At 47.4% G+C, this 19,727-nt stretch overlaps 1 protein-coding gene across 2 annotated transcripts in view; it reads left to right on the plus strand.

Moving 5' to 3' along the window:
- GALNT2 (polypeptide N-acetylgalactosaminyltransferase 2) overlaps window positions 1-19,727 on the plus strand; it is a 219,018-nt gene that overhangs the window by 188,231 nt on the left and 11,060 nt on the right. For both annotated transcript variants that reach the window (XM_025381281.1, XM_025381282.1), the window contains exons 11-14: window positions 4,101-4,227; window positions 11,513-11,605; window positions 11,859-11,942; window positions 13,968-14,094. In XM_025381281.1, the coding sequence (XP_025237066.1) occupies window positions 4,101-4,227; window positions 11,513-11,605; window positions 11,859-11,942; window positions 13,968-14,094 (431 nt within the window). The remainder of the gene's footprint in view (window positions 1-4,100; window positions 4,228-11,512; window positions 11,606-11,858; window positions 11,943-13,967; window positions 14,095-19,727) is intronic.

Genomic DNA, 19,727 nt, shown 5'->3' on the forward strand with positions numbered 1-19,727 from the left:
GGCACAGTGAAATTTTATACATTGTGGTCTACATTGGTAGCCTTATATTTACTGCATAAAAGATAAAAAGATTTGTTTTGTTTGTTTAGGGTTTGGGGTGGGGGAGTTCTTGTTTTTTGCTTGTTTCAGTTAAAGCCTTTTGTTTCAAATGCTTTCTGAGCGAATTCTCCTGGGCTGCTGCGTGTTGTTAACTTACATTCGTCCTTGGGTGAGTGTACCCTGGAGGACAGGGAGAAGGAAAGAGGAAAAAATGAGGCCACTCATTTTTCATAGTTTAAGACTTTGAAAATTTTTGTTACTTTAAAAGACAAGACTAGCCTAGCCTATTATTTTTCCATTGTTTTATGATGTTGAAGTCAGTGATGCCATCTCATCTTTGAGGATTTCTCTGCCTTGGTTTGATGTTGAAAGCTTCTTTAGGCTCAATTACTCTACTGCGTGGGTGGAGGGACCGTGAGTCAAATTCCTTTTGGGTTTTTGTTTTAAAATGATACATCAACCTCTAGGGAAAGCTTGAATTGAAGTCATTTGAGTACAAAAGGCTTCAGAATTGTTAACCCTCTAAAGAGAGTTCTGTCACCCTATTCCATGGGTATCTCCTACTGGTTTAGTGGAAATCCAGCAGGCCAGGGTCACCCAGTAGGGCAGCGTGTCACGTAGGTGGCCATTTTTCAAAAGCAGTGTGGTTTTCAGAAGTGTGCATACCATTAGCTGAAATGAGACATCAGCCAGCATTTTGTGTCATCGTGTAGGAAGAGTGTTGATTTAAATATCTAAGGAGGCATTCACCCAGAGACTGGGGGGAAGATTTGTTGTAAGGAGCTGCTTTATTGTGGTTTGGTGTTTGTATTTATTATGTAGCTGTGCCTAGGAGGTTCTAGGGCCTGAGTGGTTCAGGTTGGGGTGAAGATGAACCCTGCAAGCAGGAGCACATCTCTGCCCAGGAAGGCTGGGCCGTCTTTCCCTCCGTGACGGGCTCTCCTGGGTTATGCCAAGGACTTGGACTCCCCGTGAGGTTCAGTGGGCTCAAAGGCTTCCACATGAGAAGGCCATGCCATGAGCCTTTCTCCTTAGCACTGCTCTGGCTTCTGCTTCTGGGGGCCGTGCACACTGCTAGCCATTGCCGGCCTGAGGGGCCTTTGTGGGTGTGCATTGGGAGAGGTGTGTGGTTCAGAGAGGCCCAAGTAAGATCCAAAACTACCTCCTCAATGTGTGCCCCACTGGAATGACCAGAGCTTCCCATTTTCCTAATCATGTAAGTCCTTATGTCACTTAAGCAACTAAAACAGAGGACTAAGAACTTAACCCTTAGCTCTAACGACAGGGGGTAAGGCTCCTTGGGGGCATTATCTGTGCTTCTCTACATCCCTGCGGTGCAAGGATGGTGCTAAGTACTTCCAGGGAATCATCTGTCTGTGCTTTCTTAACAGAGTGTGGTCTGCAGAGGGCATGCACCTTGCCCAGGGTCTCGGAGCCAAGATGTAAACTTAACTGCCTAATTAAAAAGACATTGAGTTTTACTAATTATCCTCAAAGTTATAGGGTTCAAATGAAATCAGCGCAGAAGATAACTGTAGTTGTACTTAGCCTTGAAAATATCCCAGAAAAGCCCTGGAAGGATCCCTCGTTGGCTTAACAGACTCACCATAGAGAAGCCAAGGGGATTTCCTAGTCCCGGATTCTAAATCTTCTGGTGAGACAAATGGATATTTAAATTTTATTTTCTGAAATAGAGACAACTTTTTTTTTTTTTTTTGAGGTGGAGTCTCACTCTGTTGCCAGACTGGAGTACAGTGGCACATTCTTGGCTCACCGCAATGTTTGCCTCCCGGGTTCAACTGATTCTCCTGCCTCAGCCTCCCAGGTAGCTGGGATTGCAGGCGTGTGCCACCACACCTGGCTAATTTGTTGTATTTTTAGTAGAGACAGGGTTTCTCCATGTTGGTCGGGCTGATCTCGAACTCTTGACCTCTGGTGATCTGCCTGCCTCGGCCTCCCAAAGTGCTGGGATTACAGGCATGAGCCACCGTGCTGGCCGACAACTTCTTAGGTTGTGTGGGAACTGTAAAAAGTAAAGTCAGAAACTTTGACTGCTTATGCTTGTGTGATTGTAACCATACATTTTCTATTACTACAAGAGAGCTGCTTATTAAAGCCCCGTAACAGCTGCATGGATCACCCATTCCTAGTGAGTGAGGCATTAGTTTGCTGGACCCAAGTAGAAACTCATGGTGTTCTGACCCCTGTGTTGTATTTCCTGCCGTGTTCCTGGCAGTCTGGGCACCTGTTGCCGTAACTAGGCTGACTGCAGGATTTGCCATCAATCCACTGTATGGTCTGTGATGGACCCACCCTTTTTCTGATCTGTCTGCATTTGGTGACAGTGGCTGCACACACTGTAGATTTTATATGTGAATATTTGTACTTCTTTTAATTTGTTAATTGAAGATAATAATTGTGCATATTCATGGGGTACATAGTGATATTTTAATACATATAATGTATGGTGATCAGATCAAGGAAATTAGCATATCTGTCATCTCAAACATGTATCATGTCTTTGTGTTGAGAACATTCAGTATCCTCTTTCTGGTTATTTGAAACTATGTAATATATTATCAGTCCCTAGAGTCAACCTACAGGGCTGTAGAACACAAGCAGGATCCCTCTTCTCTAGCTATAATTTTGTATCCTTAAACAAGTCCCTACTCCTTCCTTCCCAGCCTTTACTGTCCTCCATTATACTTTTTACTTCTATGAGATCAATGTTTTTTAGCTTCCACGTATGGGTGAAAATGTGGTGTTCAACTTTCTGTTCTTATTTCACTTAATTTCCTGGGAATACTGTCCAGCCAGAAAAAGAATGAAGTCCTGTCATTCGCAGTAACTGTTGATTTTTGTCCTGCCTCCCTAACATGTTCTTAGGGATCTTAGATGATACAGAGGAAAATTCCCTTTTGTATTATACAAACCTTGTGAAGAAAAACTGGTTTTTGCCTTTCAGAAAATCCTATCTTAGTTTTTCTGTTGAATCTGTTTCTTGCATTCAGTCAGACCCCTGACTCAGACTCCAGTCACTCACCTAGTCAGTGGTGATACGGGCAGGTACCTGGTTGGAAGGTACCTGTGTGTCACGAAAGAAGCACCAGTCAGTCTAGGCTTCTACTAAGTTCCAGTGGCCAGGGCAGTCTGTGTGTTTAAGTAGGTATGGGTAGTGCCTAGCCCTGCACGTCTCATTCCTCCTGCAGATCAGTTCTGTGTTGAAGCTGGTGAACAGCAGCCTTCCCCAAGGAGCATTCCACCTGGGCCAGTTGGTTACTGACGGGTCCAAGCCTGTGAGCAGTGTGGAGATATCAGTCAGTTACTTGACTGTCTTTGATCACTACCATAGTCCTTCAGGCAGTCCCTAAGTCCATGGTCCATAAGTCCAAACTCTGCCAGGAGGCTTGAGCCTGCTAATGCACAGGGACTTGTATTTAATAAGCTTTGCCATTTGAGGGAAGGGATTATTTTTCCCTGGATGGGAAAAGCCAAGATGCATCCTGGGGTTCAGTCTGTTAAAAATAAGTTTTAGAGAAAGATGACATATATGGTTGTCTAGAATATGTAACAATAAAGCTTAATTGTACATATTTATATACCTTCAGTGTTGCCTTTTCCCACAGTGTTGATACTAAGCAAGTGCAAATGATCGTGAGCCAGCTAGTGAGGAATTCAGCACAAGTGTTTCATCGCTCAGTAGTTGTGATGCTACTGGGTATACATGATCTTATGCCAGGAGGCCTTGATATTTACAATAGGCCAAGAAGCATTCTTGTCTCGAGGTTTCTACTCCACATCTGAAAAATATTTCCCCGTGAACATTCTTTCTTGATTGTATTGTGGTCCAGAGATCCAAGTGTGTCAGATGTCTCTCCTGTAGAGTTCTGGATCAGGTTCTGGAAAGAGGGAGGTCCTTATCAGGTCTTCTTCAGCAGCGGAGGGCAGGGGAGCCCCATGATGGGATGGTGGGGGCGCCTGTGTACCTGCCTGGCATGTCTGCTGTTGCAGAGCAGCGTCCCAGGCTCTGCCAGTCACCCATGTCTTATTCATCATCTCAGAGATCTCGTTCCGCGTGTGGCAGTGTGGTGGCAGCCTGGAGATCATCCCGTGCAGCCGTGTGGGACATGTGTTCCGGAAGCAGCACCCCTACACATTCCCGGGTGGCAGCGGCACTGTCTTTGCCCGGTAAGTAGTGAAAGGCTGAGCGGGGTCCAAAACATTGCTGACCACCCTGAAGGCAGGACTTGACCTTGGGCTGTTTGAGGGCAGATGTCCTTCGGTGGGTATGGTGCATTTATGCAATGGAATACCACTTAGCAATTGAAAGGCGCAGTCCACGGATGCAGGATACAGCCTGGGCACCTGAAAGGCACAGTCCACGGATGCAGGATACAACCTGGGCACCTTTCCAGGAGAAGCAGTTACATACATGATTCCACTCATGTCATAGCCTCATAAAAAGCGCAGCTCTAGTGATGGGGGCCAGACCAGTGGTGGCCAGGAGCTGGGATGGCAGGGAAGCAGGGAGTGTGACTGCAGAGGGGCAGCACCAGGGATGTTTGGGGGAGGGACAGAGCTGTTCTATCTCCTGGTTGTGGTGGTAGTTGGACAAATCTTCATGGGCGTGAAGGCTCTTAGAACTGTACACCACCCCCAAAAATGTTATGGGAAAATTTTTTAAAGAAGAAAGCTCATTTTTTTAATATATATATATATATATAAATAAAACCATTCAAGGTACAATTAAAAGCAACATTGTCTTAGTCCATTTTACGCTTCTCTAACCAAATACCACAGACTGGGTAATTTTAAATGAACAGAAATTTATCGACTCGTACTTCTGGAGGCTGAGAAGTCCAAAATCAAGGTGCTGGTGTCTGGCGAGGGTCTTCTTAATGTGTAATCACATGGCAGGAGAGGAAAGAGCAAGAGGGGGCCAAATTCTCCCTTTTGTAGTAACATCAATCCCACCCATGAGGGTGGAGCCCTCATAGCATAGTCACCTCTAAAAGGTCACCTCTTAAAGGCCTCACCTTGGCTGGGCGTGGTGGCTCGTGTCTGTAATCCCAGCATTGTGGGAGGCCAAGATGGGCAGATCACCTGCGGTCAGGAGTTTGAGACCACCTTGGCCAACATGGAAACCCCATCTCTACTAAAAATACAAAAACTAACCAGGCGTAGTGGTGGGCGCCTGTAATCCCAGCTACTTGGGAAGCTGAGGCAGGAAAATTGCTTGAACCTGGGAGGCGGAGTTTACAGTGGGCCAAGATCACGCCACTGCACTCCAACCTGGGCAACAGAGCGAGACTCTGTCTCAAAAAAAAAAAAAAAAAAAAAAAAAAGAACAGCCTCACCTCTTAATACTGTTACAATGGTAATTAAAGTTTAACATGAGTTTTGGAGGGGACAGACATTCAAACCATAGCAAATATTAAAAGTCAAGCTGTACTAAATGTGTATACCACAAGACATCATGATACAGAGTCACGATTCTTGATGGCCAGTAGATATAGTTTAGTAAACGTGAAGATGCCAACAGAAGGGCTTTCTGAAAGTAAAATAGCAGGTAGCCATTCTGTCAAGCCAAGTGTTCTCCTAAGGAATTCTCTTACGTGCTAAAGATAGAACATTGTACAAGCCAGACCTCAGGGAGCTTGCCTTCTCTTGAGTGTAGACAGCAAAACACACAGCTAACTAAGGTAATTTCAAACAATAATCAATGCTGTGAAGAAGATAAAATGCAGTCATGTGGTCAGGCATGATTAGGACAAGCAGGAGGAGAGGTTTTCAGGTTAGGAGAACCCTTGAGGAGGTGTTACGGGAGTTCAGACTTGAAAGGTGGGAGGAGGTCACTCTGGGACCGCGAGGAATCGGACTCCCTGTAGGAGGAGCAGATCCGGGCTGCTGAGGTAAGAGTGCATTTGGCACATCGGCAGAATGGAAGCCAAGGGTGGCTGGAACCTAGAGAGTGAGGGGACAGTGCACAGGGGCAGAAGAGCTAGACGGGCCCAGGCCGTGCACCTTTGCAGGTCATGGGAAACGTTGAATGTTATTTGATTCTGGAGGAAACCATTGGGGCTTTTCAGCAGTGCCTGATGTCTGTTTTATGCTTTGGAAAGGTCCGTGTGGTTGCTGGGCAGAGGGTGGCCAGGAGGTGACACTATGGTGAAACTATGGTACGAGTGTCCCCTCCACTTTTGGAGCCAGAAGCAAGGGTCCTGTGAGCACTGTTGGAGTAGCCCAGGCCAGAGATGTGATGCAGTCATGCACCTGTAACAGTGTTTCGGTCAGTGGCAGCAGCCCCTTAAGATTATAGTACCGTGTGTTTACCTTTTCTATGTTTAGATACACAAATACTTACCATTGTGTTACAGTTTCCTCCAGTGTTCAGGACAGTCACCTGCTCTACCCGTTTGTAGCCTGGAAGCAATAGGCTGTACCATGTAGCCTAGGTGTACATTAAGAATACACCATCTAGGTTTGTGTAAATATACCCTATGATGTTCGCGCAATGACGAAATCGCCTAAGAATGCATTTTTCAGATTGTGTCCCTGTCATTAAGCAGCACCTGGCTGTACCTGGAGCGGGTGTGTAGCAGTGGAGATGGGGTCAGATCCAGCTCCATGGTGAGGCAGGCAGTTGTTTGCTAATAGGGTGGCAGAGAGAAGGGACGTAGAGCAGGGAATTAATTTAGGGTGATGCCCAGGAGCTTTGTTACACAACTGTGCTGGCGTGCTGCCCCTACTGAAATAGGGAAAGCCTTGGGGTGGGGGTGGGTGTGGGAATTGCTAGCTTATCTTTTGTCTAGTTTTTTCTTGAGACAGTCTTGCTCGGTTGCTCAGGCTGGAGGGCAGTGGTGCGATCTCAACTCACTGCAATCTCCACTTCCTGAGTTCAAGAGAGTCTCCTGTCTCAGCCTCCCAAGTAACTGGGATTACAGGCATGTGCCACCATGCGTGGCTAATTTTTGTATTTTTAATAGAGACGGGATTTTACCATGTTGGCCAGGCTGGTCTCAGACTCCTGACCTCAGGTGCTCTGCCCACCTTGGCCTCCCGAAGTGCTGGGATTAGAGACATGAGCCACCATGCCCAGCCATTTTTAAACTTTTTTTTTTTTTTTTTTTTTGAGATAGAGTTTCAATCTCATTGCCCACACTGGAGTACAGTGGTATGATCTCAGCTCACTGCAACCTCCGCCTCCTGGATTCAAGTGATTCTTCTGCCTCAGCCTCCTGCGTAGCAGGGATTACAGGCATGTGCCACCACGCCCAGCAAATTTTGTATTTTTAGTAGAGACAAGGTTTCTCCATGTTGGCCAAACTGGTCTTGAACTCCTGACCTCAGGTGATCCGCCCACCTCGGCCACACGCCTGTAATTGCTGGGATTACAGGCATAAGCCAACGTGCCTGGCCATCTTTAAACTTCTTAAAAGTACAGATTATACAATATACCTATTATACAGAAGTCAGATTTTTAGGACAGGGAATCTGATTTCTGAGAAAACTTTAATAGAAGCCAAAATAACAAATAATGCTTCTGACCAAATTATCTTCTCTCAAAAAGTATGTTTCTTCACAAATGTTGAAGCTTCGTTTTTGTTCTTTATTAAAAACAAAAATATGATCTTACACAATAAGCTTTACAAAATTGAACAAAAACGTGGATATATGTGCTTTTTCCTGGGGCAGCATGAGATTCTTTATATAACATATTAGACACCCCACACCAAAGCCTCCCAGCAAACAGTGGGATTTCAGAAAACAGTACGTTAAAGTACTCAAGACATTGCACTCTTTGTTAGAAGAGAAACTTTTTCAATTGTATTTCGCGGCTCAGGAGCCTGTATTCTCAAGATTTGGAAAAGAAGCTGACCCAGGGTTTCATTATTTTGGGGCAGCATGGATCTGATTAAAAAGCCCTGCTGTTGACCTTCAGCCAGGCTGCCCTTTACCTCAGTCGACTCATCTGAAAAATAAAGACTTGGAATTATATGACTATATTTCTGAGGTCTCTTTCCAGCTGCAGTTTCTCTTAATCTCCTATACAGGTTGAGTATCTTTTATCCAAAATGCTTGAGACCAGAAATATTTTGGATTTTCGATTTTTTTCAGAATATGGAATATATATATGTACTACCTAATGAGATATCTTGGGGGTGGGACCTAAGTCAAAATACAAAATGTGTTTGTTTTATATAGACCTTATACACATAGCCTGAAGTTAATTTAATACAATACTTTTCGTAATGTTGTGCATGAAACAAAGCTGGTGTACATTAAACCATCAGAAAGCAAAGGTGTCACTGTGACCACCCCCTGGGTTCATCTTGCCCGCAGCCCAGGTGGAGCTGACTTACCAAGATGGGAATTGCAATAGAGAAAGAGTTTAATTCACACAGGGCTGGCTAAGTGGGAGACTGGAGTTTTATTACTTAAGTCGGTCTCCCCCAAAATTCAGAGGCTAGGGTTTTTCAAGGATAATCTGGAGGGAGGTGGGGACTAGGGAGTGGGTGCTGCTGATTGGATGGGGTGCAATCATAGGGGTGTGGAAAATGGTCCTTGTGCTCATGGAGTCTGCTTCTGGATGGATGGGTCCGCAGGACCAGCTGGAGATCTGGATGGAGTCATCAGAAGTGCAGAAGCCTGAAAAGACATCACAAAAGGCCAATCTTAGATTCTGCAATGGTGATGTTATCTGCAGGAGTAATTGGAGAAGTTGCAAATCTGTGGCTGATTCATTAGTCCAACAGAGGCAGTCTGGTACCCAGACAAAAAGAGGGTTTGTTTGGGGAAAGAACTGTTATCATCTTTGTTTTAAAGTTAAACTATAAACTAAGTTTCTCCCAAAGTTAGTTCTGCCTGTGTCCAGGAATGAACAAGGGCAGTTTAGACGTTAGAAGTTAGATGGAGTCAGTCAGGTCAGATCCCTTAAACTGTCAATTTTGTCATTGTTACATTTTTTGCAAAGGCAGTTTCATCACTATCTCATGTTGGTGCTCAAAAAGTTTTGGATGTTAGGGCATTTTGGATTAGGGATGCCCAACTTGTAATATATGACATTTAATGTATAATATTTCGCTACCTAAATACTTGCAAATACCTGCAATAACAAGGAGGGCCTAGATAAAAGTGAGTCTCCCTAGGTGTCCCTGTATCTGCAGCACTGAGACTGTTTGGTGTAGATACTAAATAAATACCTGAGTGAACCAATAAATACATGAATAAAAGGAGCTAGCACTGAGTAGCACATGGAGGTCATTCTTTGAGGCTGCCTGGTTATCCTTTTCTGTTATGAAGATAGGAAAGAATTGCTTTGCGTTTAGGAATTCTTAAGTGACTTAATCACTTCAGAATTTGAGTGATTTGAAAACAGTGTGACTAGAGTTCATAAAACCTTTAAACCATTAAGGCTGAAAGGAACCTAGGACATTCTGGAATCAAATCCTTTCATTTCCCTGTTGGGGAAATCCAGGTGCCAGATGTTACAAGTATTTAAGTTAATAACTGGTTAAAAACTGATTAGGCATAGGTTAAGGCTGAGGTCACTTAGCAAGACCCCAAAACCTCACTAACAATATTTAGTGTGTCTTCTGAGAAATGATATATATGATCCAGCATCCCCCAGCACTTTAAGTGCTCATTGCTGTATCTGTATATTTTTTAACAGAGAGAAAGTAAAAATTCATTAGTCTCATCGCCAAACCAGTTGTGCCATAACGCTCTCATAATTTGATGAATTCGTCTGTCAGTATCTATTTTTCTTGTTTGCGCACTGGCTCTCCTGCCTCTACACACATATCCACTATGTGCAATTCTGCAAACTATTTTATTTTCCCACAAATCCACGACATCATTTATGTCAACATGTAAGATGCACACTTGTGTTTTAGTGGTCACAGAATATTTCATTTGATTCCTTCCTCATATTTAGTCATACAGTTTCTCTTTTTTTTTTTTTTTGCTATTATAAACAAAGCGGAAGTGAGCATATTTTCACATGTATATTTCATTCCTAATTGATTGTTTCCTTAAGAGACATTTCTACAAGTAGAGCTGCTGGGTCAGAGAATAGGTGCATTCATATTTTCTTATCTGTGTTGAAAGGCATTGTAGGTAATAGTCCATATTCCACTTCCTAAAATGAGAAAGTATATATATCACCTTAGATATAGGCCCTGTACAGAAATTATTTTAATAATGGTATCTCAGATCAGTTGAAAGGTTTGCCATTTTAAGGAATTATTTTAAAAGGCGAGCATTGCCTCTTTACTGTATTTATTTTGGAAGAACATGGTGCCTTCTCTATGGGATTCTTAAGGAGGGCTGGCTGTAGCCTGAAGTGGGAGCCTATCTTGTAGCTGAGACCAGAATATGGAAGCAAAGAGGTTTGCTGTGTGCTTGCTACTTCATGGAAGCTTTAAGACAATTCTTGGCAGGATGCGCTGCTGATACCTATGCAGATGATAGCCTTTAATGCCTGTCAGACACTCAAGAGTAGCTTGTCCCAGGGGCTTTATTTATGGCAAATCACGGTTCTCCCCATGAGATTTAAGTACATGGTTTTCTTCCCTTCTAGAAAAGCTGGCTGGGCGTGGTGGCTCACACCTGTAATCCCAGGACTTTGGGAAGCTGAGGCAGGTGGATCACGAGATCAATATATCGAGACCATCCGGTGAAACCCAGTCTCTTCTAAAAATACAAAGTTTAGCTGGGTGTGATGGCACATGCCTGTAGTCGCAGCTACTCAGGAAGCTGAGGCAGGAGAATCGCTTGAACCCGGGAGGCAGAGGTTTCAGTGAGCCGAGATCATGCCATTGCACTTCAGCCTGGCAGCAAGAGCAAGACTCCGTCTCAAAAAAAAAAAGCCCACTGCACACAGACATGGGGCTTGGAACTCCCACCCCTTCCTATCACTGTTTCTAGTGCAAACATGGCAGTCTTGCCGCTCAGCCCTGCAGAAAAGAAAGTGATTTTCCCAGGAACTCTTATCTTATGTAGTCTGAACTTTTCCACAGAGCTGTCTGGTAGTGTCGTAGCCATGATGGAGAAGGCCGTGGGGCCTGGAATCTCCTTGCTGTGCTCTGCGGCCCCAGCCCTCTGCGGACACGTGATGCGAGAGTTTTTAAAGAGTGACTTTCTTTTGTCCTTCATGATACAGCCCCCAGTCCCTCCTTTAAAATACCAGCTTGTGCTGTAATTTCAACTCTGCCTTTTGCCCTTTGACCATCTGTGTAACAAGAAAGCCATTCCAATGGTTCAGTAAGCACCGGCTGAGGCTGGCTCCCCACAGATCCAGCTCGAGGTGCTGGTGGGGACAGCCCGCCCTCTGCTGTGTGCCGTGATCCCAGCTGGAGCTGCTGCACATCCAGAGGGAGCCGCCTCAGTCACACTGCAGCAGACAGGTGCAAATGGAGTGATGCAGACAGAAAGAAAGCAAATCACACCTCAAGATTTATTTTCTCTCTAGAAACACCCGCCGGGCAGCAGAGGTCTGGATGGATGAATACAAAAATTTCTATTATGCAGCAGTGCCTTCCGCGAGAAACGTTCCTTATGGAAAGTAAGTGGCAGTTCTGCGTTCTCACAATTACTGGGGATTCTTGGGGTGCGGGGGTGGGAGGTAAGGGACTGCCATCAGGGTTGAGGACAGCTACCCAGGTGCCAAGGCGGGAAGGGGTTGTGGGCACAGGAGCGTGGGCAATCCACACCACACCACCTGCCCCAACCCTGATCTCAGCAGATTTTCAAGTTTGATGTAGAAAGCCCATCTATTCTTAAAATTTATAAAGGAATCTTATTTCCTTCTTCTCCAGTATTCAGAGCAGATTGGAGCTTAGGAAGAAACTTAGCTGCAAGCCTTTCAAATGGTACCTTGAAAATGTCTATCCAGAGTTAAGGTAAGTCCCCAGGGATCTGGGGTTTCACTTTGTAAGGGCTTAGAAGCCAGTAAGGCCAGAGAAGCAGCAGAGGGGAAATGGAGGTGCTGCTGCAGGCATGAGACTGGGCACCTGGGCCCCAGTGAGAGTCTGTGGTCTCACCCCGTGGCGTGGACCTGAGAATCTGTTCCCAAGTTGGCCTGCTGCTCTCCATCCTGCAGAGCTGCCCTCCCATGCTTCAGAGTCCCAGAGGCAGTCCCTTGGTTTTGGCTTGTTCTCCATTGGCAAGGTGATGGGCTGGGTGACCCGGAGGACTGGTGTCTGACAGGTTTTTTGAGTGTCTGGGAGCAGTCTCCAGGCTCCGCAAGCGTGCGCTGTCTGCGGCCAGCCCTCAGTCCCCCCCGCCGGGCGCCTTTGCCCACCTCTGATCTGCTGCGCTCACCCTTGCTGCTCCTGTGGGCCAGCAGGTAATGGCCCCAACAAGGCTCCGAGCATGGGGACCTGACCACGTGCCTCCCTCCTCCGAGCTGGCTTAATCACGTGTGAGACAGGAATAATAATGCCGCTGCCCTGCGTCCCTCCGGAGGATTCATGGCAGAAACACCTTTCCGAGCATTATTTCCACACCTGGCCTCTTGTTTTAAGCGAATACGAGCTCCCATCCGGAGGGACCCGCTGATAACCTCGTGAGAAGACCTGTGGATCGGCTGGGGTGGAGGAGCCACCTGCACTTCGTCTTCTTAAAGGACCGTCAGGCAGATCGTGCCTTAATGCGGCACATTCCTTATTCTAAATATTCCCAGAGCATTTTACAGCGGCTCACATATCTCCAGCACAGTGCCTGAACGCAAGACTTGCCACCATTATCTTTCCGCTAACGGCTCCTTCAGAGCCCTTGTCATGGAGATTTGTTGGACAGTTAGGTAATGCGGCCTCTCTGTGTTGCTCCTGTTCGCTCACTTGGCTCTTTGGAACCATTTCCTCTGCTTTTCAAGTAACATGTCAGGCGCCAGGTGGCCCATCCCCCCTAGGAGGAGAACAGGAGAGAACACAGCGTCCTTCTCCCTCGGATCCCTGCCGCGCAGGACAGTTTTTGCTGGGGATTAAGAGCAGCAGTGGTCACCAGTGGGAAACCGCTGATCATCAACTCTCCGTCAGCCGAAGCGGGGCTTCACTTCAGTGGATTTTAACCCAACCATGCTACTCACTTTGCTTTTTCAGTCACAGTGGACTGCAGTTTCTCACAGAGGTCACTCATGGTTTGTAGTGACACTGGGCCCTGCACCCACTGAAGACCACACCTGAGCACCATCCCAGCTGGCAAATCTGCTTCCCCTACCTGTGGGGGGTGAGGGAGACACCAGCCTCATGTTTTGTGTCTGTAATATCACTGCCATTTACTGAGTACTTCCTACGAGCCAGGCACCGGGCCGCGTGCTTTACACAAAATGTTTTATGTAACGCTTGCAGCAGATCTGGGTAGCCCGTAGCCTACGAAAGGGCAAATCGAGCTTCAGAGGAAGGGAGTCTTGCCTGAAAGCCAGCACCTGGCAGAGGTGGGCTGAGGTTCGGATCTGGTTCTGAAGCATGTTGTTCTTCCTCGTGGCTGTGGCTTTGTTCGCATCAGGCCACCTGACAAGTCTACTCACCTTTCCCGTCTTGACTGAATAAAGGTCAGATCCTAAGTGTATTGGAAAGTTCAAGGCAACAGGATCCGGCCACATTGATTTTCTTAATGATCTCCAATAAGACTAACATTGAAGAGTATCAGGAGCTTTTCCTTCCTTTCCAAAAAAAAAAAAGACCTGATATAGAATATAAAGAATACTTCTCCAACATACAGTCTTAAAGTGTTGGAAGTCCAGAGCCGGGGAGAAATGCCGTGTCTCTGACACACACTACCTGTGGTAGGAAGGGGCACGATGCCTGGTCACTGGGTCTTTCTCTCGTTCTATTACCTGTCATGAAACCGCGAAGAAAGGGACTGGTGGACGGGAGCTGGTGGTCATGTGCAATTAAGCAGGTGATTCTCACCTTGTTTTTCAGGGTTCCAGACCATCAGGATATAGCTTTTGGGGCCTTGCAGCAGGGAACTAACTGCCTCGACACTTTGGGACACTTTGCTGATGGTGTGGTTGGAGTTTATGAATGTCACAATGCTGGGGGAAACCAGGTATGTGCATGGGGAAGCCAGGTCACCTGCAGGCCCAAAGAGAGCAGAGTCGGGGGTCCTGAGGTTAGAAATCCTAGCTACCACCTTTCTCCTGGGATGAGTGATGTCTTTGAGGAAGCGCCTGGCTCCTGCTGGCCACAGCCTCTTTGGCAGCCAGCCCCAGGGCCAGATAGGATGTCACACACTTTGGTGCATCAGCTCTGTCATCAGCTTCGGACCAGGCTCTGCTGCAGTGGCAAGGGTGCACTGTTCACAGTTGCTGGTTGCAGGGCCTTGGTCGTCTTCCTGCCAGCTCTGTCCTCTCGGCCACGTGCACTCAACCCCAAAGCACCCATTCTGCCTCTGCGTCTGGCCCCAGAATATGATGTCTACACCTGCCTGGTACCCCTGTATAACAGATTCTTAACTGTGGGCACTAAGGCAGCTGCTAGTTACAGCCCCTGCCTGTTAGATAATAATAGCTTAAGATAGAAGATATTCAGTATTAATTGCTTCAGTTACACACATACACACCTTTTCCTAGAGGCATAAAATCTCACAACTGCCAGGCGCGGTGGCTCACGCCTGTAATCCCAACACTTTGGGAGGCTGAGGTGGTTGGATCACCTGAGGTCAGGAGTTCAAGACCAGCCTGGCCAACATGGTGAAACTCATCTCTACTAAAAATACAAAAAATTAGCCAGGCGTGGTGGTGGGCATCTGTAATCCCAGCGACTCGCGAAGCTGAGGCAGGAGAATTGCTTGAACCCGGGAGGCGGAGGTTGCTATGAGCCGAGATCGCACCATTGCATTCCAGCCTGGGCTACAAGAGCACAAAACTGTCTCAAAAAAAAAAAAAAAACACTACCTTGTCTTCTCCTGTCATCGCAAAGGAGAGGCAAAATGAAGGCTTGATGGGTCCAGCTGAGACTTTGGATTCTAAAAACAGTTTTCCCATGAGATAATATTGGGTGAAAATCCTGTGTCCTCTTACCACCTTCCTGAAAACTTGCCTGGCGCTGGGAGAGCCTGCAGTTTTTAAAAAGGCAGGTTAACTCCGTGTATGTATCCTGAATGTATTAATTTCTTAACTTTCTTTAACTGGAAGTATTTTTGAAAGGAGGCATGTGCTTTTGTGTAAAGCTGGGTGTGCCTCCCAAGTGAGTGTCCAGGCAGACCACAAAGTGAAGGCTCCTTTCTTCACTTGGTGATGTGGTTTTAGCAGTTACTTGCAATGGCCTGGACATCCTAAATTAGAAGAGAGAGAGGAACCTGCCTGCCTGGGGCTTGACTGGGCCAGTGCCCATCCAGCATGGGCATGGGGCAGGTAGCCAGGGCCTGGCCCAGGTTCCCCTAAATCCTCAGCCCTTAAATAGAAGATATTTGGCTTTGATGAGTCAGAAAATAAGAGACAGCCTCATTTTCTCGTGTGGTTTGGTAGAGTTGATCCTGGATTCTCCATATCAGCGTCAGCAGTCTCGATGGTTTGGAATAGCTAAATGTGATGCTGTGTTTGGGAAAGAGCCAGTGGGTCAGGTTTGCTGACAGGTATGAGTGTGCTTCCAGTGCCTGTGCACGTGTGTGACACACACACAATAGCACATACGCTCATCACGTTCTCACACAACAGCTCTCTTCTCATGATTCCTGGGCTCAGTCCCCCTCTCTTCCTTATGCACATGCACCTAGACTCATGTGCTGCTTCTTTCTTCTTTTGCTCTGTTACTCAAATGCAGAGCTTGTTTTGCTGTCTGTTTCCTATACATGACTTCATATCATTGATCTCTGTCCTTTTGAGAAATACTGTTGGAGGGTTTTCTACTTGGCGGTACTATTTTGTTAGAGAAAGGGATTAGGAGGTAAACAAAGCAATCCCTCGCCTCCTCACAGTGGGGTTCTTGAAGTGGAGGAGCCACTGTGGGTTATGAAACAGAGGAGGCACCTGCTCACCTCTGTGCTGTCCGGGTGGCTGCACCTCCTGTTATTCCTGTTGCCCTCACCTCCATGTTTAATCATGGGCTTCCCTCTGCCGCGTGGCGGGACTGCATGCCATTCCCAGGCTCCCAGGCCCTGGCGTCTGTGTGTAGCCTCTGGGCTGTGAGGACACTCCCGGGGGAGCAGGCTTCAGGTGTGGGTGCACACACAAGCCAGCCTTTGGCTGTAGCCTGATGGACCAGTTTTAGGTATTTCACACTGTAGCAGCTGAGCCCCCCTGGGTACTCATTACAGGCCCCACCAATGTCAGGAGTCACCTGGAGGGAGGAACCCATACAGAGGGAGGGAAGGACAAAGAGAGTGGAAGACGAAGCGGGTAAAAGGAGGAGGAGCCAGCTGGTATTGGGGGGGGTGGGCAGAGGCGGAGGGGAAGGTGCCGTCCCCACTGTGAGCGTGCTTCTGTGTCTTTGTAGCCCCTCCTTCCAAGACCCTGCCGTTAACTGTGTTCTCAGTCACTGCTGGGAAGTGGGGGCCCAAGGGACTCACTCAGAGGTGATGGAGGGCCCTGTGCGGTGCTGTTGTGGCTCCTGTTGTGGTCCAGGTGTGATTGGAGGAGGCGTCTCGCAGGCTGTGTTCCTTCTACACTGATCACAGCATGTTTCTTTCCACGGTTTGGGCTTCATTCTTGAGATCTGGAAAGCAGCCAGCTTGGGAAGAGATATTTTGTATGTTTCCATCTAGAACTTAGTGAAAATCCACCAAAATGCCCTCAGAAAAGCAGGGCTCCGTGAGGAAGGGGGAGGTGCTGGTTCTCATTCTCAGCAAGCTGGGTTTCGTCTAAACCGGACAGACGGTGCTGCAGGGCTTGGCCGGTCACACAGCATTAATGCGGGTTTCACCAAACACAGACGTGGATAATTCGTGTGGGGCTGGGTGAAGCTTACCTCTGGTCTGTGGATGACAAAACGGATGACGTGCCCACCCAGGTTCCGTACTGTCTGGGTGTTGGGCCTCTTGTGATCTCTGGCCAGCCTCACTTCCGTGTTTAATCCCTGGAGTTCCCGCTGTCACTCTGCAATGTTCTAATGATTCACGGAAGGTTGGAGAGGTCACTCCTCTCTGAGTCGGCGCCTCTGCTGGAAAGCGACACACCTTATGCTACAGCACATTAAACAGAAGCGTGTGTCCAGGCCCCAGCCGAGGGAGTTGGTCATCAGAGTCTCTGGCCCCAGCTTCATCCCCTGTGCGTCAGGCTCTGTGACTGGCTCGCCCCACCGCCAGCATTGCTCCTTAATTACTGCACAGCTGGTAACACGAGACAGAGTCCAGGCCCTGTGGAGGCAGCAGGTCTACGGGAACCAAAGACTTGTGCAGCTGCTGCCTGTGACCCTCCTCACCTGCCCTCAGGAGGACAGCCTGTGTCTCGCCTTCAGGGCTATGGCCCTCGCCCCCCCACCCCCACCCCATCCTGCCCAGTAGAGGGTCTCCAGGATTCCTGTCTGCACGGTGGGGGCACTGAGCAGAGGGCACAGTGCTGAGGGCAGCCACAGCACAGACCTTTGACACAGAGCACCCGTTCCTCGCCTCTGCACGAACTTCAGGGGTCAGCGAACGGCTGTGCCAAGGAATCAACAAGATTGGATCTGCAGGGCGCTTCTCCCGCTCTGCTTTTGCTTTTCCTTTTTGCTAACGGTGCAGCCATTACTGTTCTCACACGCGGGCTTTCCCTTCGTTTCCAGCAGTAAGTGATGACTCCCTGCCCGTTCTCAGTCCCCCTCCAATGGCCACATCCTGGAATTGCTCAGATAACTTTTTTTTTTTTTTTTTTTTTTTTTTTTGAGGGGGAGTTTGGCTGTGTTGCCCAGGCTGGAGTGCAGTGGCGCAATCTCGGCTCACTGCCACCTCCGCCTCCCAGGTTCAAGCCATTCTCCTGCCTCAGCCTCTCAAGTAGCGGGGATTACAGGCACGTGCCACCACACCTGGCTAATTTTTGTATGTTTAGTAGAGACAGGATTCCACTATGTTGGCCAGGCTGGTCTCGAACTCTTGACCTCAAGTGATCCACATGCCTCGACCTCCCAGAGTGCTGGGGTTACAGGCGTGAGCCACCACACCCAGCCTGCCCAGAGAACTTTTACTAAATGCTGATGCCGGTTGCTGTGCCCAGAGAGCCTGATCTAATTTGTCTAGGGTCAGAGGGCACCACCAGATCTTTAAGAGCTTCCAAGTGATTCTAAATGAGGATTTGGCCTGGTGCAGTGGCACACACCTGTAATTTCAGCACTTTAAGAGGCCAAGGCAGGAGGATTGCTTGAGGCCAGGAGTTCAAGACCAGGCTGGACAACATAGGGAAGCTCCGTCTTTACCAAAAAAAAAATTAGCCGGATGTGATGGCCTGTACCTGTAGTCCAAGCTACTCAGGATGCTGAGACAGGAGGATTGCTAAAGCCCTGGAGGTCGGGGCTGTAGTGAGCTGTGATTGCACTACTGCACTCCAGCCTGAACGGCAGAGTGAGACCGTGTTTCTAAAATAATATAAATTAGGGCCAGGCACAGTGGCTCATGCCTGTAATCCCAGCACTTTGGGAGGCCGAGATGGGCAAATCATGAGGTCTGGAGTTCGAGACCAGCCTGGTCAACATGGTGAAACTCTGTCTGTACTAAAAATACAAAAGATTGGCTGGGCGTGGTGGTGGGCACCTGTAATCCCAGCTACTTGGGAAGCTGAGGCAGGAGAATCGCTTGAACCAGGGAGGTGGAGGTTGCAGTGAGCCGATATCGCACCACTACACTCCAGCCTGGGTGACGGTGTGAGATTCTGTCTCAAAAACATAAATAAAAATTTTTAAAAATGGGAGTTGAGGAGCAGGGGTTTTCTAGTGGAAAGATGAACACATCAGCAGGTACAATGTGACGTGAGACGGCAGGATGACATGATGCATGTTGATGCATGTTATAGCCTCAGCTTGGGAGCACCTTACTCCGTGGGCTACTGTCTAATCAGTGCTTTCCAATAGAACCATGTGCTATGAGGGGGATGCTCCAGATCTGCCATTCAGTATATCAGCCACATTGTGGCAACTGGGCACTTGAAATATGACTAGTGTGAATTACAAGTTTAATTTCATTTCATTCTGGTGAATTTAAATGTAAATGGCCCCGTGTGCCCTGTAGCTAGCACATTAGACAGTGTGGCTCAGATGTTCCAGCTCACAAACCCACTATGCGTGAGTCCTCTCTGAACTGACAGAAAGTGATGCTTTTTTGCATAGCATGTGACACGGATGAGAAACGAGAGGGTAAGTAATATTTCCCAACTGAAAATAGGGCCTGGTGCTTTGGAAGAGTGAGGTTTGTTATCTGGTTTCCTGCTGAACCTTGGCAGACACACAGGAAATGAGAAAATGAATGGCCATGCCTTTTAAGAGTGGCAGCTCAAAAAAGCATTTCTTAAATATTTATGAACTTTATTTTACAAATTCAGATAATTGAAATGCAACAGAAGAACAAAACGGCAACTAGCTCTGTTGTTTGCCCAGCTGAATTAGTTTTTCTGGAATCCTGTGTAAAGTCTGCTTTACAGTAATTAAGCACACAATAGCAAGGAGGTTAGAGAAACATTCAGACATGATCTTTAACTGGGTGTCAGCAGACCATCCAGCATCTGCCAACACCTGCTGCCAAGGACAGTCTGGAACCCTTCTCCATACCAGCGTTGT

Source organism: Theropithecus gelada, chromosome 1 (assembly GCF_003255815.1).
Source record: "Theropithecus gelada isolate Dixy chromosome 1, Tgel_1.0, whole genome shotgun sequence".
Lineage (NCBI taxonomy): Eukaryota > Metazoa > Chordata > Mammalia > Primates > Cercopithecidae > Theropithecus > Theropithecus gelada.